General features: G+C 41.6%; 1 protein-coding gene across 3 annotated transcripts in view; it reads left to right on the top strand.

Moving 5' to 3' along the window:
• Positions 1-3,432: 3,432 nt before the first annotated feature.
• Positions 3,433-18,264, top strand: part of DNAJC10 (DnaJ heat shock protein family (Hsp40) member C10) — a 39,975-nt gene continuing 25,143 nt past the window's right edge. The window contains exons 1-8 of one of the 3 annotated variants that reach the window (XM_079782618.1): positions 3,433-3,808; positions 5,408-5,755; positions 7,332-7,497; positions 9,720-9,770; positions 11,355-11,437; positions 11,658-11,789; positions 12,761-12,854; positions 16,715-16,792. In XM_079782618.1, coding sequence (XP_079638744.1) covers positions 5,552-5,755; positions 7,332-7,497; positions 9,720-9,770; positions 11,355-11,437; positions 11,658-11,789; positions 12,761-12,854; positions 16,715-16,792 — 808 coding nt within the window. In that variant the 5' untranslated portion in view covers positions 3,433-3,808; positions 5,408-5,551. Of the gene's footprint in view, positions 3,873-5,407; positions 5,756-7,331; positions 7,498-9,719; positions 9,771-11,354; positions 11,438-11,657; positions 11,790-12,760; positions 12,855-16,714; positions 16,793-18,264 lie in introns of all 3 variants that reach the window. The other 2 variants (XM_079782617.1, XM_079782619.1) reach the window with 2 other exon arrangements.

Raw genomic sequence — 18,264 nt, 5'->3', positions numbered from 1 at the left:
GGGATTAGTGCCCAAAAAACCTAAAGTGTTTAATTACCACATAACATTTTTAATGAAATGTAGTGTCAAAATAATTGGAATGTAAGGAAATAAGCACAAAAGAAAGGTCAGTTACAGCTGGAGGCAGACCTGTTTATTGGAGATAAAAATATAAAATTACAATTATCATAGAAATAGGAGCAACTACAAATTCAACTGAATTCAACACATATGTTGAATGACAAGTCCACTAGTAAGTGCTGTAGGTGATTTTAAAACATCAATCAATTTGTCTTTACAAATTAGGTCTGATCTAATAAAATATTACAATTTATCCCCAAAATCAAGCTCATGTGATGGGTTATTACGTTATTATTAAAAACTCTGTGACAATAACACCTTACTTAGCTTAAATAAATGCTGTCAAAAAATATTTCAATGAACTGATTGTGGTGTTTCCTTTTGGAATCCAACTTCTGCCATTACTAACTGCAATGTTGGGCTAGTAGCTTAACTGTTCTTAGCCTCAGTTTTCTCATCTCTAAAAATGACATGATAAATGCACTTACTTCATAGAGTTGTTATGACAATTAAATATGTTAATGTAAGTAATATGCTTGATATAATACCTGGGAATATATGTAAGTTTCACTTATTATGATTATCATTATCATTTCACACTGGCTAAGAAAACAGAAAATGGGTTATATTCCATTTCAACCATTTAGATTTGAGTGTCTTTAGGCAAGTCATACTCATCAACCTTCCTGGGCCTCAGTTTCCTCCCCTATGAGTTTAAGGAACTTCAAAGTTTCTACCTGGTTCTAAAATTCCAAGTCTGTTAAGGAATTCTTTATTTAGAATGTTCCTTCATTCTACTTTGAGCAGTTAAGCTCAAAATTGAATCCCTATGAAATAAGTTGTTTAAATCACTCACTAACATATTACTGTATATTTCTACACGTAAATGGGTGTGTTCTCCACATCCTTCCCCCTGGGGCCAGACAATAAGGACTTTAGGAACAAAGAATTATTCTTTCCTCTCTGCACATAATAAATACTCAGTCTTCAGTCCTTTTAATGCATGTATTGAATAGATGCCAAGCACTGCCCTAACTAGGCATTGAGGGAAAAGTAAATAAAATTGGATTGGGGGGAGGGGGAGTAGGGGGGAGGACAGGTTTCATCAAAGGAACAATGGCCTCTGCCAGCACTGGACAATTCAGTTCCTCCCCATATGCCTCGGGTGCTTTTCAAGCTGCAGCCCTGGTGCTGGTGCTCAGAGGGAGGGAGTCAGAGTGACTGGGACTCCAGCAGCTGTCTGTCTTCCTCAGCCTCAATCCCACTGGTTTTTACAGCCAGAGGTTGTGGGGACTTCTCTTCCTGGCACTGGAACCCTGGATGAGGGGGCTTGGTGTGGGGCTAAGAGAGATAAAAATCCCTCCTGATTTTTACCTGCACACATGGGTGTGGGACCAGCACATTCTGCATCTACACACACACACACACACACACACACACACACACACGTCTTGATATGGCTTCTTCCTTAATTCCCTACTGTAGGATTTTCATTCAGTAAGGTTTCAGGTGGTTCTGACTGACGGTTGTTCTGTAGTTTAGTTTTAATTTTGATGTGGTTGTGGGAGGAGGTGAGTACCGCATTTACCTACATCATCATCTTTACCAGAAGTCTTCAAAGGAATGTGTTTGTTTAAAATGGCCCAAATTATAATCGCAGAAAATAAGGTCTCGATGTATCATTGTGCTTTGAAGCAGATCTTTAATGCACCCAATATTTAGAGTATTGCAAAGCAAAAACAAAAAAGTTTATTCCTCATCTCAAAGAATTCATTATAGTAGACAAACCAATGAAATGTAATTATATTCTGGTATGATAAATGCAATAATAGAAGATGGTGTGATCAAATCTGCTTGAATGGTTTACAGAAAATCCTTTTCAGAAAAAAACATGAACTGGGTCTTGAAAGATGAGTAGCAATTCTCCAGCTGGAACTAAAAGTGAAATAAAGCAGTCCCTTTGTGTAACATATTTCATGCCCTGTATCAAGTTTTGATTTATTATACTGAGGCTGGCAAGGCTTTGATTTCCCTGAACCAAGTGGACATTCCTGATGTCAAGTATCTGAAATGGAAATGTGCTTTCAAATATCTTTCTGTTTCCCACGATGACCACTTCCTCACCAAATCCTATACATATTACCTCCTATTTTTTCTGTTCATTTCTCTGTATATGAACTAACTCCACCCTAGTCCAAGCTCATCATCTACCACCTGGTCCATTACAATGGTCTCCTCGCCAGTTTTCCAATATTTGCTACTGCCCTCCCACAGTAGCTTAAATGGTAATATATATATGCAAAGTGTCCCCTCAGGAGTTTGACCAGAAGACCCGGAGTTCAATCACTCGCTATGACGTGCAGTGACCACCAGGGGGGCGGCGCGGAACAAAGGAAGGCCCCGGCCAGCAGCCAGAAGGCCCTGATCGGCCCTGATTGCCAGCCAGGCCTAGGGATGCTACCTGTGCATGAATTTTGTGCACCGGGCCTCTAGTTTAAAAATAATCATAGCCCTTCCACATTGGGCAGAGGTAAAGGAAGGGGGGAGAGGGCAGTGAGTGACTGCAAGTTGGAGCCTTTTCATGGTGTCTCTGTGGGAAGGCAGCCTGACACAGGTTGGAACCTGAGTGAAGAGCAGCCCAATATAAAGTGTGGGAACCCAAGCAGGACGAAGAGGGCAGCTACCCAGGGAAGGGGCTAGCACTAGCAATGGGAGATTGGTTACATATGGGGGAATTGAAAGTTAAGTACATATAAAACAAGGATAATGGGAACCAGATTTCTCATTGTCAGGGAAAGGAGCTACACATGAAGAAGGGAGAAAACCGGAATGACTCCTGTGGCATTATATTGGAATTGGAAGTTTTGGTGTAAACTCATAGTAATATGAACATGTGTATGTGTGTGAGTGTTAATGTACATATATTCCCTACCTGCTTTCCTTTTTTTTCAAGGGAGAAAAAGAAGGGGGGGGGGGGGGACTGAGAGAGGGAGAGAGAAATATCAATTTGTTGTTCCACTTATTTATGCATTCATTGGCTGATTTTCATTGGTTGATTCTCCCATGTGCCCTGACCCAGGATTGAACCTACAACCTTGGTGTAGAGGGGCAAAGCTCTAACCAACTGAGCAACCCAGCCAGGGCCCAAGCTTTCCTTTTTTTTTTTTGCAAAATTTCCCATCTGCCCACCCACTCACCCACCCAGCAACCCACCCACCCACCAACCAGAACAATCCTCGGTAGCCCCGCCTTCCCTCTAAGAACAGGATCACAGGAAAATCGCAAGCCCAGCTGGCCCTTTGGGTTTCCCTGTTACCATAGCAACAGGCGCCGGAAGGGGCGGGCTTCGCTGGCCTGCGTCCGGCCCCCGGCAGCGCCAGTCCCCAGAAGTGCGGGGGGGAGGCGTGGACTTTGCGGTTAGAGCGTGTCCCTCAGCTCCGGGTTGGAACCGGAGCCGGATTCCGCGCCGACCGCCACGTCAACCTAAATCTACACCGCCCTCCCCACCCGGCCGCCGCCGCCACCCCAGGCCGGTGGCGGGTCCTCCCTGGCCGAGCCGTCCGCGCCTTTCCCACAGTGCCCCGCGCCAGGCCCCGCCCCGCTCGCCCTGGAGACCGGCGTGCGGAGCGGACCGAGGGTCCGGCTGTTCGCGGCTGCCCGGGCGGCTCTACCTCCCCACCCCGAGCGCGGCGGCCCGGCGGCCCGGGAGTGCGCGCTCCGCTCCCGCACGCACCGCGGCGCTCGGCCGGTAGGCTCAGCCGAGGGGGAGGAGGACGGGGGAGGAGCTGTGGAGGCGACCCCGCAGCACCGAGGTGGGCAGGGGCCGGCGCTGGGCCGCTTGGAGGGGCGGGCGGAACTGCCGCGCGCGCCTGGACTGGAACCCTCTTCGCCCGGCGGCGGCCGGTTCATGGTGTTCTTGCTCCCCGTCTTCCTATTGCATCCGCCACCTTTCTCCCCGCCAGCGGCTCCCCACTCCTTGCTCCGGGTCCTCACGTTAGCGTCAGTGACTCGGGCTCCTTTCTGCCTTTCCTGGCCCGAGGCTTCACACACCAGCGGCGGGGGACCGTCCCTGGAACCCATTGTCTCCATCTTCCCCCTCCCCTCGCGGGCCATCCGGAGCGGTAGCTGCCAGGAGGCGGGCGGGCGGCCTCCACCTGCAGCCCCCGCCGCCCCGCGCGGAGCCGCGCCGTCACACCGTCACACCCCGCGGGGAACGGCGGGGCTGGGAACGCCGCTGGGGTGGTGTCTGAGGATGGGTTCTGTGTTTTTTCCCCCGAACCGTGGGGTTCCGGTGTGGACATCTGTGAATACACATCGCTGTGTTTTACAAAGGTCTTGTTTGGTGGCATGGAAAGGAGGGATTAGGAATGATGCACAGGTTAGGACAAAACTTGTAAGTGGGCATTTAGGATTGAACGAAGAAAGAACCTGAGGATGCCTAGGGAAGTTAGCTTTTCCTAAGCATCATGAGATCTTTGGAAGCAAAGTATGCAAGTTTAAATGTGATGCTGACCTTATTTTCCCCCTACACAAGTGAGCATGTCTAAATAACTGATTCCCTCCTTTTTCTGTTTGTGTGTCTACCAAACGTAAACTTGGCAATGAAGTTACACTGTTCGCTTGTCGTTGTTCTTCTTCTACTTTTATAAAATAGTTTCCACTTACATGTCATGTAAGCACCCTCTGAGAAAACTCGGAAGAAAACGGCCTGCTTATGTTAAGTGGTCTGTTATAACAGTAAAAATTCACTGCCATTTTTAGAAGGGTTATGTGAAAAACAGACCCTCTCTGGAAGGCACCTGCCCTTCTTTCTAGTCCCCCTCCCCCACCCAAAGGATATTCCCTACAACTGAAATCTGATTAGAATGAAAACTGGATAGCGTGAAAGAAGTGAAGAAGTAGCCAAAAAGGAAGTGGCATTACAAAAGGGCAAAGCTTAGAGCAGGGCAGAAGAAGGAAGGAAACAGTCCCCTCATTACCCCCCTCTCCCCCCCACCCCACCCTCACCCCTCCTTGTTTTCTGGTGCTGAACAGAACAAATTGCTGAGTTTATAAAATGTTCTGGCTAGCTACAACCACACACTAGCTTTCACCTTGTACCTGCTATCTCTTGGGTGATTTCACAAATCTGGATACCTGGATGTGGAAGCAGCAAAAGGGGCCCCAAAATAATAGATCCCGGGGCACTCCCTCTGATTCACTATTTAATGGAGATTGTATTGCTAACCATGTTATTTAATAAGTAGTGTTATTGCTGGGTTTGGGGTTGTTGTTTTTTAATGTATTGAAGTATGCCTTTATATTCAACTAAAAACAATTTAACTACTACTTGGTTTCCTCTCTTTAGATTAACATTCGGGAGACAATTTTATGATCTTGAGTCACCCGTGGAGTAATGTGGACAGAAGTTCTCAACCTTGCATGCTATATCAGCCGGAACCAGCGGTGTATATTAATGTTCACTTAAATCAGAACTTGTATAAGAAAAAGAATGGGAGTCTGGTTAAATAAAGATGACTATGTTAGAGACTTGAAAAGGGTCATCCTCTGCTTTCTAATAGTGTATATGGCTGTGTTAGTGGACACAGATCAGGATTTTTACAGTTTACTTGGAGTATCCAAAACTGCAAGCAGTAGAGAAATAAGACAAGCTTTCAAGAAGTTAGCATTGAAGCTTCATCCTGATAAAAACCCGGTAGGTAAAAATTTCTTTTTAAAGATAATCTCATTAATGTATATTAGTAACTTTGGGTATCTACTTAAATTATTTTAAATAATGCGTGCTCAAAATGCTTAAGAACAATCACATGTCAAAAATTGTAATTCATCTTATGTATTAAAAACATAAACAAAAGTCTGTTTAGAACAATATAAAGCATGTCAGTACCAAAAATGCAATTACCTCTTAATTTGAAAACTAAATTTCCAACAGTTCTATTACAGATGTTAATTTCAAAGCAGACAATGTCTGTGAAGTAGTTTTCTTAGAAAAGTAGGGTAAGATCAAGTATTTTAAAACAGTAAAAATGTCTTGGTAAAAATGGCATGCTATTAATAGCATGCTATTACTATTTCACTATTTTCTCCCATGCACAAGTTTAAGACCAGAGTCAGGAAGTATTTTAAGTAAAACTTGAGAACAGCCAAATCCAGTTAATTCTAATCATAAATATTTGATTATGTGTCTCATAATGTAATATTTCAAAACTGAATTAATTTTAATTCTTATATGTCTATAATTCACCTAATTAATTTTTTGAGATTTGATACTCATCAAGGAGAGAGATAGGTTCTAATTTTCTAGATAGAATTTTTTAAAGGATTATTTTGATGGTATTAAGCTGAGCACTAGAATCAGTATTTTTCTAAAACTCTCATTACTTGGTAATCTTTCCCCAGAATCTGTATTCTGCTATTTTAATATATTTTTATTGATTTTTAGAGAAAGAGAAAGGGAGAGGGAGAGAAACATCTATCCGCTGCTTCCTGTACACCCCCTACTGGGGATCAGCCTGAAATCCAATCCTGGTGTGTGCCTTGACAGGGAGTCAAACTGGTGACTTCCTGGAGTGTAGGCCAATGCTAAATCCACTGAGCCAAACTGGCTGGGCTATATTCTATTTATAGGATTTTTATTTTTCTTAGAAATTTCAGAATGCGATTTTTGTTTGTTTGTTTCCATATGAAAAATGGTAGACCTACAAGTAAGTATTATTTGGATGAAAGCATTCTTCAAAAACCAATTATTGAGCCAGTAACAACAAATAAAGACTATTTCCAATCCAGTCTTAAGTTATTACTCTGATATTAGTTTTTATTTATTAGTAATTATCTGATGAATTGGGGCACATACTTTTTATTTAGTTAATATATTAGTTTTGCCTCAAATAGAAAAATAACCTACAAATTTCTTTGTAATTGTTTTAGGGGCAACAGATAATAACAATATGAAGGATTGTCAAGGGTTCATAAGTTGGCCTTTTCTCAGTTGCATTTCTTAGAAGGAATGACTTACATTGTATAATCACATCTATCAATCAGACTTTTGAGGCATCAGTTCTCATTTTTCTTATATTTTTAAGATTCACGTTCTTTAAAAATCCTTTTTTATTTCCACCCATGATAACCCACTTCATATTGTACTACTACTACTCCTTGTTTGAATATCTGTTCTCCCAAAAATCTCAGGATTAAATTAAATTTAGATATAGGTTCTGAAGATACTTGATTGTATATCTGAAATAAGTGTTATATCTAATGTTTTTTAATAGAATAACCCAAATGCACATAGTGATTTTTTAAAAATAAATAGAGCGTATGAAGTACTCAAAGATGAAGATCTGCGGAAAAAGTATGACAAATACGGAGAAAAGGGACTTGCAGATAACCAAGAAGGAGGCCAGTATGAAAGCTGGAATTTTTATCGTTATGATTTTGGTAAGATAATATGATATACCTTATGAAATGATTGTTTTTTATTTGGATAAATTTAGAAAATTAATTTCGTTTCACCACTTAGCTTATGTAGTTAATACGTTTCACCTTGACTCTTTAATGTAACATGGGAGTGTAATTCAAAAGGAAAATCAGGTGGTCGCTATTATCTGAACAGATATGAGGGTATTTGGGTCATAATCTTGTTAAATACTTGTAAAATAAGGTTTGCTGTTTAATTTTAAAATACTCACATTAGAAGTTAAATATTGAAGCTTTTCAAGATTTTTAGAACAAGCCCTAACCGGTTTGGCTCAGTGGATAGAGCGTCGGCCTGCGTACTGAAGGGTCCCAGGTTCGATTCTGGTCAAGGGCATGTACCTTGGTTGTGGGCACATCCCCAGTAGGGAGTGTGCAGGAGGCAGCTGAATCAATGTTTCTCTCTCATCGATGTTTCTAATTCTCTATCCCTCTCCCTTCCTCTCTGTAAAAAATCAATAAAATATTTCTTTTTAAAGATTTTTAGAACAAGCATCATATTTTCCAAGAAAAGCTAGTTTCTTTTAAGTTTAATAGTGGTCACTTCAGTAGAAATGCCATCTTTAATAATGTTTTACAGTGTTGACAGGAATAAGAAATGAGACAAGAGCAGAGATGGTAAACAAGTTTAAAAAATCAAGGGAAAGCCCAGCTGGCATGGCTCAATGCTCAATGGTTGAGTGTCGACCTATGAACCAGGGAGTCACGGTTTGATTCCCCGTCAGGGCACATGCCCGGTTGTGGGCTCAATCCCCAGCGAGGGCTGTGTAGGAAGCAGCCAATCAGTGACTCTCTCATCATTGATGTTTCTCTTTCTCCCTCTCCATTCCTCTCTGAAATCAGTAAAAATATGTATTTTTTAAAAATCAAGGGAAAGGGAGAGTAAACAGGTATCAAGGCAAGAGGGAGCGTTCAAGTACCTAATGTTTCTCTTAAATCATTAATTAACCTCAAATGTAGGCTAAGAATTGAAGTATGCCTTTATATTCAACTAAAGACAATATTTTCAATTTATAGCTATTATATATGTTTCTTAAGACTAACTTTCTTTTCAAAGTATTATTTTCAGGTATATTCACTACAGCATGATAGTCTATTTCAGGTGTCAGCAATTTACATTTCACAGTCTAAATCTAGCCTGCCACCTATTTTTGTAAAGTTTTATTGGACACAGGCATACCTCATCTCATTGGGATTCACAGGTCTTGCGGTTTTTTTTACATATTAAAGGCAAGACCCTCCACCAGTAAAAAGATTACACCTACCTTTGATCCTGCCTTTATTGTGGTCTGGAACGAAACCACAGTATTTCTGAGTTATGCCCAAACAGTTATGTTTATTTATTTACATATTGTCTATGGCTGCTTTCACAATATGTAAATAAATAAACAGTTATGTTTATTTATTTACATATTGTCTATGGCTGCTTTCACTTCAGGTGCAGGGTTGAGTAGTCGTGACAGAAATTATATTTCCCACAAAGCCTGAAATAGTTACTAACTGGCCTCTATAAAAAAAAGTTTGCTGACCCTTGGTCTGTATCCATCACTATTATTATTTGGATGTTTCATAATAGTAATGAGAAATTTTGTTGCATTGGTTTTTATTATTGTAAATAAAATTTATATTTACTTAATAAGTTTGTCTCTACCTCTGTAAATATTTTCATTATAAAACTTTCAGCCACAGAATATAATTTTAGATGATGCCACTTATTAAAAACATATAATTGAAAAATAAATGAGGTCTGTAGTCTAGTTAACAATAATGTACCAGTGCCAATTTCCTGGTTTGGATACTGTTCTAAAACTATATAACATGTCACCTAGGGGAAGCTTGGGTAAAAGGTAAATGAGAGTCTGTACAACTATTTTAAAAGAAAAAGTTTTAAAAAAATCATAGGAATTTGCTGTGAAGATAAAATTTTGTGAATATTGAAAACCCAACAAACACACATACCTATGACGATCCATATCAGAAACTAATATCTCAATCACTCTTTAAATGTACCACCAGCGGTTTTGTGTACTCTTGGTCTCTCAGTTTGTTGCATATTTTTCAACTTTGAGATTTAGTAATCTGATTTTTGATGATTAAAACAAGAGTAAGTAACCTGTTTTAAATGTGGCAATTTACTTTTATGATGAAGTTTTAATTTTATAATTTTTATGGACTTTTAAAATTAGGTATTTATGATGATGATCCTGAAATTATAACATTGGATAGAAGAGAATTTGGTAAGTTTATGGGTATACAGTTATCATCAACTTTCCTTCCATTGTCTTAATGAACTTGAATGACTTCGCTGTGCAGTAGCTACAATTACTCCTCACATTTTACAGCATCATATGAATTGAAACCTTGGAAGGGGTACTAAGCAATATCCTCATCATCTATGCACGTGTGTTTGTGTATGATTGACACATTTGAAATTATAATGAACCAAGATAATTTTATTCTACATCATTATATTCCATATTATTAAAATATTTTTACAACATTTTAGATTATGTTAAGTAAAAAAAAGCCTAAAACAAAATTGTATATGCAGTGTAATACAAATCATGCAAAAGGCCAAAGAACAACTGATAAAATTCTAAATTATACAACTGATAAAATTCTAAATTATATATGGGTTAACTGTTCTTCCCATAGGCTTTTGTGTCTTGTAATTGAAATGTAGGTGAATATTGAGTCCTACACATGTTACTAATTAACCTAAATCAGTTACACATACTTAGAATAGTATGCATGTTTTGATGTCTTAATATACTTCCTATAACTATGAAACTTTATTTAAAAATTCACTGATTTTGATGTGGAATTATATGGAAACTTTAGCCAAAAGCAAATTGTCTTCACCTTTTTATCTTAAATGTTACATTGTTAAAATTTTTAGATGAATAAATTTTGTTGACTTACATAAGATTATCATATATATAAAAAATAGAAAAATATGTTAATTAACCGGGACACTGTAATGGGTCTACCGGACAGGAGGAGGTTATGCACTCAGCGTCGGGGGCGGGGCGGCAGGGGCCATGGCTGCTTCAAGGGCCGGAGAGAGAGGCAGGGCCAGACCCACAGCGGCTGCGGCTGCTGCAGGGCCCAGGGAGGGAGATAGGGCTGGACCGGCAACTCAAGGGTGGGCAGCGCCATGCGATTTCGAATCACATGCTGGGCTCCTAGTAGATTATAATGTGTAATGTGTTGTTGGCTAGACATTATGTGGTGTGCAAATCTATTATTTTACAAAATAAGTATTTATGTTTTGAATTGTTAAATCCAAATTGTTAATTGATACTTTTCAAATAATGCAGTTTTCCAAGGGAAATGTTTGAAGGCAAAGATTAAATTGAATCCCAGAGTCCTTACTACATCATATAGGCCTCTTATTCTATTCTTTCAGAATTTGAAATAGCTGTCAGAATTGATTGACCCCATGTTTAACTTATGCTGCAGATAGGAGAAGAGCTTAAATCTCAGTTCAGTCTCTTACTGTTTTTCTTTTTCATTTCTCTCATCCATGAACTTTGGATGTTGCTTCCTTTCTTTTTACAGCTTCATGGTGAGATGGTATCAAGCAGTTCAAGGCTGCTGCTTGTACAAGTAAGGGCTTCGAAGAGTTTCTTTAAAAAGGTATTATTTGACAGTTGAAGTACATTTTCTTATAGAAAAATTTGTACAGAAAGTTATTGGTAAAAGCAGTATGAAAGATGTATGACTTTCTTTCTTTCTGATCTCAACAAAAAATTTTTAACCAAACTATGCACAAACCTCAGTAAATAGTTCTAAGTTGTTTTGGTTTCATGTACTTTTAGATGCTGCTGTTAATTCTGGAGAACTGTGGTTTGTGAACTTTTACTCCGCAGGATGTTCACACTGCCATGATTTAGCTCCCACAGTATGTATTTTTTACATCCTGATTATTTCTAATCTGTTATTTGAGTTTTTTAATATATTGGGATTTTCCTATTAATAGCAATTATAGCTATCAGTAATAATTATGTATTTTCACATATTTGTGGTTTTATTTGCTAAAAATAGTATTTAAGTATGTGTAGCTTGAAGAATGTTCGAGGGAAGTGGTCAGAGAAATACTTATGTTTCCTTTTTTCTCGTAGTGGAGAGACTTTGCTAAAGAAGTGGATGGATTACTTCGAATTGGAGCCGTTAACTGTGGCGATGATAGAATGCTTTGCCGAATGAAAGGAGTGAACAGTTATCCCAGCCTCTTCATATTTAGGTCTGGAATGGTAAGGGATAAAGTTAGCATTTTTTAAATTTGGGTAACTTTATGATAAGGAAAATACTATAGAAAATACAGTATGAGAATTTGTAGAATGCTTTGATATTTTTTATTTTAGGTACTAACTCATCTCTAGTGATAATAAACATTTTGAGTATTACGAATACTTTTAGATGCCATTACAGTTGACCTTGGAATAATAACATAGAGGTTAGTAGCGCCTATAAAAAATGCCTGACTGGTGTGGCTCAGTGGTTGAGTGTCGACCTATGAACTAGAGGTCATGGTTTGATTCCTGGTTAGGGCACATGCCCAACCCCAGTAGGAGATGTGCAGGTGGCAGTTGGTCAGTGATTCTCATCATTGATGTTTCTCTCTCCCTCTCCCTTCCTCTCTGATACCAATAAAACAAAAATAATTTTTTTTTAAATGTGTGTAACTCAAGTGAGCGCTCTGCATGCACGGATTCCCAATCTCCAGTTGACCCTTCACAGGAGTTTGAACTTCAGGCAGTTAAAAACTGAGTGGGCCAATTGAAAAATTCCAAGTATAAGTGGACCCGGGCAGTTCAACCCACATCATTCAATGGTCAAATGATGACTTTCAAAATTAAATGTTCACCAATTTCTGTTTCTATCTTAAAGAACGTAGTATAACCAATATGCATATTCTACTTGATAGTTTACAAAGTATTTTCAGGTATTGTCTCATTGAATATAAAATTCTGATGTCCCTTTTTCCCCCAGTTTTAAGTGATAAAACTGAAACAAAAATCATTATAAATAGTATTATTAAAAATGTCTTCCTTGAAATCTATACAATCAAGATTTTCAGCATATCAGTTGGAAATACATTGTACATTTAAGAGACAGATCTTACTGTATTTTTAAAAATAATGTAGAATCAAAAGTATTATTTTTAGTGATGTTTTTAAAAGGAAAAGTAAAGCATGTTTCCCTTTTTATTAAAAACCAATAGGCTGCAGTGAAATACCATGGTGACAGATCAAAGGACAGTTTAGTGAGCTTTGCCATGCAGCATGTCAGAAGCACCGTGACAGAATTGTGGGCAGGTAATTTTATTTTCTTAATTTGCTTGATTTTTAAGGCTACTTTGAAATTTATATTTTAAGTTTTTCAGTGGCAGTATTAATATTTTGGTCATAATATTGAAATTTTAAAATACTTTTTTGATGCTTTTATTTTATTTTTTTTTTTTAATTTCTTTATTGATTAAGGTGTCACATATTTGTCCTCATCCCCCCATTCCCATCCCACACCCCTCCCCTTGGATGCCCCAACCCTCTGTTGAACTTAAGCATTGGTTAGGCTCATATGCATGCACACAAGACCTTTGGTTGATCTCTCCCCCCTCCCCCTACCCTCCCCTATCCTCCCTCTGAGGCCCGATAGTCCGATCGATGCCTCCTTGTTTCTGGTTCTGTTCTTGTTCATCAGTCTATGTTGTTCATCATTTCCCCTAGATGAGCGAAATCATGTGTCACTATAGATATACTTATAAGAATTGAATGTGCGACGAGCAATAATAGTTATGCTGACAGGCAAATGAATCAGTCTGTAGTGAGTTTCTTTCTGGACCAACAGTTCTTTTGAGACCCAATATCAATGTCCACCGGTTCCCTATGAGTACATGTCGGCACTGACCCCTCAGCTCTGGATGGTGGACAAATGGTGGTAATGCAGGTCCGACTCCCTCTGGTTTGGTCTCGGCTGGACCCAGGGGCACTGCTTCACCCGGATCCAGGGGCCCACGGCCTCACCTGGACCCGGGGCCAGGCTCACCCGGATCCAGGGGCCCGCGGCCTCGCCCGGACCCGGGGCCCAGGGCTCACCCGGATCCAGGGGCCCGCGGCCTCGCCCGGACCCGGGGCCCAGGGCTCACCCGGATCCAGGGGCCCGCGTCCTCGCCCGGACCCGGGGCCCAGGGCTCACCCGGATCCAGGGGCCCGCGGCCTCGCCCGGACCCGGGGCCCAGGGCTCACCCGGATCCAGGGGCCCGCGGCCTCGCCCGGACCCGGGGCCCAGGGCTCACCCGGATCCAGGGGCCCGCGGCCTCGCCCGGACCCGGGGCCCAGGGCTCACCCGGATCCAGGGGCCCGCGGCCTCGCCCGGACCCGGGGCCCAGGGCTCACCCGGCTCCAGGGGCGCACGGCCTCGCCCAGACCCAGGATTCAGCCTCACCCGGACCCAGGGGCGCACGGTCTCGCCCAGACCCAGGATTTAGCCTCACCCGGACCCAGGGGCGCATGGTCTCGCCCGGACCCAGGGGCACGTGGCCTCACCCGGACCCGGGGCCCAGCCTCACCCTGACCCAGTTCCCAGCCTCACCCAGACCCAGGGGCACGCGGCTTCACCCGGATCCAGGACCCAGCGGGGTTTCGTCTTCTTGATCCCATTTCCTGTTGGTCAATTCCATCTCAGTAATTCCTTCGGCCATTTTCTCAGAGCTCCAGGGCAGCCGCCGCAGAACTCGTTGGGCGGCGGGCTCGGCGAAGCTCCGGTGTGCCCGGTGCGCGGCAGCGGGCTGGTCCGGGGTGGCTGCGTCAGCCCTTGGGTCTGCAGCGGTGGCCAGTCACCAAGCGTGCGCACCTGGCCGCTTCCGGGGCGTTGAGATTCTTGAAGGACTCGGAGGTCAGCAAGCGCGGAGTCTCCCACCCCATGACTCCCAGGGGCTCGTCTGTCCGTGCTCGGCAGCGAGTGGGGCCTTCCCCTCAGCCGGAGACCACTGGGGGAACTGCGCCGAGCACGTTCCAGGCCGCCACTGTGTCGTCTGAGCCGTAGTTCTTAAAGTGTGATCTTTGGGTCGCCGGCATCAGCATCATCCCGAGTACCCCTCTCTTTTATTCTAGTTGTAGAGCGTCTGCTCAGTCAGCCCTCCGGTGGTTCTGGATGGTGTCTGCTCCGCTCTCCCGTCGTAGACTCAAAATTGTTGTGGTAGGCAGCAATCAGGCTTCCGCCCTATGCCTCCATCTTGGTCTTCCTTTGTATAGTTAAGTCTTGATTGTTGTTGGTGTCGCTGGGAGGAATTGTCCTCCAGGCCGATTGGCTGTGCGGATCCTCTGTGACTATAAAGGAAGAGTTGCTGTGTAGGAGACAGATTTATGGGCCGGGGCTTGGTGCAGCAAGGCTTTGGCGCTCACTGAGTCTGCCTCTAGAATGTGTCCTTTATGTGAGTGGTTGAAATCTGGTGTCATCTCATACCGACCACTAGATGCCCTCGTTTCTGGGTCTCCAATGGTGTGTAGGTCAGCTACTACCTGAGACCACTCAGCAGGACTTACGGCAAAAACTGCAGTTTCCTCCTCCTGTCTGAGCGTCCCTAGAGCAGTCCGACTAGAACCGCAGTTTATCTGGTCAAGCTGCCACAGGGCAGGCCACCCACATGCAAAAGCCGTTGCTTGGAGCCCAGGTGTGCCTGCAAGACGTGCGGGGCGGAGCTGCAAAATGAGCTGGGCGGGTCCCAGGGCGGGGCGAGTCTCAGGGCGGGGCGGGGCCTCAGGGCGCCACCAGACCATGGCGTGGCGAACCGCACTGGTTGCAAGTCCCCTCCTTCTGCCCTCCACGCTTCCAAGCCCCCTCGCTCCGCACTCCAATGCAGCAAACACTGATTGCTGGGCGCGCCTCCGCAAGGAAGTCACTCCCACTCTCCGATCCGAAGGCCGAGAGTCGCGCCTCTCCCCGCAGGCGTCTGGGGCGCTAATCTCCCCTAGGGTTGGAACAAAAGCCACAATTCCCTTCCCCCGACCCACGCGCCTCCGCACCTCAGCTCCTCCAGAGTTCGCTCTTTCCTCTTCTCTCTTAGCTGTAAATCCACCATTCAGCCTGCTCTCCTGTGGTTCTGGGTGGCAGACGCTCTGTGCGCGCGAAGTTCCTTTGTTTAACCTTGAAATTGTTGTGCGCGAAGTTCCCTTGCTCGACTCTGCTGCCCTCCCGGTTCTCCTCTCCTTTTTTGATGCTTTTAGAAGGGAATTGTGTCTTTTGTTCTGACCGCTACTAAATAGTATGCATTTAACAAATGAATTCTATGTGTACAGAAACCAAAGCAATTAAGATATGGGAAATAGATATGAGGTGGGGCTAGAGGAAAAGGCAAATTTCAAAGTGCAACTAAATGTTTAGCAAACCAAGTGTGTTATTGCTTTCATAAGTATACTGTATCGGGCAGTAAACTCATGCCTATCCAGTTTAATTTTAAAGTTTAAAAACTCTTCTAATATTAGGCTTTTAATTCTTCAATGTCTTTAGATGGGTTATTTTAACTACTCTGTATTACCCATGAAATGATGGTGTTCACATCTAAAGGGTATTCATTGAATACCAGTTATTGTCTCTGAAACTATGTTCAATACTAGGACTGCAGTGATAAAATAAATAGCCCCTGCCTTCAGGGACCTCTTTATTTTAGCAAGAAAGACACTAGCAAACCATTAAAATTCAACGTAGTAACTGTTATGCTAAAGGTAAGCTTATGGAAGCATGAAGGATAAGGAAACTCAGGTGGGGAATAGGGAAAGGTTAGTAAATACTTCTGGAACGGGTCAGACCCAATCTGTCATGAAAATGAAGAGGAAGCCTTAAAGGCTCACTGTGTACTTGGGGAACTGGCAGTATTTCATGACTCTAACAGGAGGCTGTGTAATGCATTAGTGGCATGGGGGGGATATGGCTGGCTGAAGGGGTAGATCTTACCAATTTGAGTTTCCTGATGAAATAATGAATTTACATTTTATGTGATGAAAAAAATGGAGCGCTGGTGAATGAATTTTACAAACTCAAGGATTTTTAGAAAATCCTCTCTACTCAGAATGGATTGGAAGAGGCAGAAATTAGGAGAGGGAAAAATAACCATTTAGAAAACTGTTTTCATTATTGAGTAACAAGTGATCAGAAATATGCTTTATTTTCTTTTAAGGAAATTTTGTTAACGCCATACAAACTGCTTTTGCCTCTGGTATTGGCTGGCTGATAACGTTTTGTTCCGAAGGAGGAGGTAATTTATTCATTATTTTGTTACAAAGAGACCGTGACATATAATTTTTAAATGACAATCTTTTTTACTTTTTCAGCTTTATTAAGATATAATTAAATATCATTGTGTAACTTGAAGGTGTTCAACATGTTGATTTGATAGACTTACAAAATGATTACCACCATAGCATTAGCTACCATCTCCATCTTGTTAAATAATTGCCATTTCATTTTGTAGTGAGAACATTTAAGATGTACTCTCTTAGCAACTTGCAAGCATATAATATACTATTGTTAGCTATAATCACTGTATGTTGTACATTAGATCCCCAGGACTTGCTAATCTTATAACTGGAAGTATGTACCCTTAGACTAGGTGACCATCTTGAGTATGCTACTATAATTGATTGTTCAGTACTTCAAACTACAATTTATAGACAAGGTTATAATTTTTTACTTAAGAAATATTTTTCTTTTATTTTACACATAAAAGGTTTTAAAATTATTAATTTTTTAAAGTATCATTTATGGTTTCTGTTCAGTGGGCAAGTTTTTCAGCCTAATTATATTCACAGTAAAGGGTATGTTCAGATAGTCACAGATGTACATATTTATCAGTTTGAAAAAATAGTCATTTAACAGATACAGTCCTCCCAAAATAATTTTTGGAGTTATTGACTTTGCCTCATACTTATGCATATAAATATATATACATGTTTACCTCATTACATTATATATTTGAAGATGACAACTTCCTATTTCTAGGAACCTTTCCCTCAGTAGATTAAGTTGAAAATACCCTATCTGTCAAACCACGAACTGTAAAATGTATTTAAGCAATGTGATTGATTAAAAATTGGTCCCAGTATTACAAAATATTCTAATTCAGCCACTGGCATGGCTCGGTGGTTGAGCGTCGACCTATGAACTAGGAGGTCACAGTTCGATTCCGGGTCAGGGCACATGCTCAGGTTGCTGGCTCCAAACCCAGTAGGGAGTATGCAGGAGGCAGCCAATCAATCTCTCATCATTGATGTTTCTGTCTCTTTCTCCCTCTCCCTTTCTCTCTGGAATCAATAAAAATATTTTAAAAGAAAAAATATTCTAATTCATTAATATTTTTTCATATGTTTAATCCCACATGGATCTTTTCCTGAAACTTCATCTCACAGCCTTTATGCTGCCATGTTAAGGAGGTATTGCCTTGAAAATAAAATCACCCTTAAATTTAGTCTATCCTTGAGTTTATTCATTTTGGCCTAATGCACAAATTTTTGTCCATTTACACATGAAAAAAACTTTTAAAACTAGAGATTTTACATATCTCTGTAGGCTCTGTGATGCTACAGCTCCCTTCAAAGTTATCTCATTTAGTGTTAGTATTCATATTTACAGAACTTTTATAAAAATAATGAAGAGGCTATTTTATCTTATTTTAAGGATTTTTTACATATTTTTATCAAAAAAAAAGTTTATTACATTTTATTTCTGCAA

Source organism: Cnephaeus nilssonii (genome assembly GCF_951640355.1).
Source record: "Cnephaeus nilssonii genome assembly, chromosome: 10".
NCBI classification, from domain to species: Eukaryota; Metazoa; Chordata; class Mammalia; order Chiroptera; family Vespertilionidae; genus Cnephaeus; species Cnephaeus nilssonii.
This window is presented reverse-complemented; position numbering and strand designations above follow the sequence as displayed.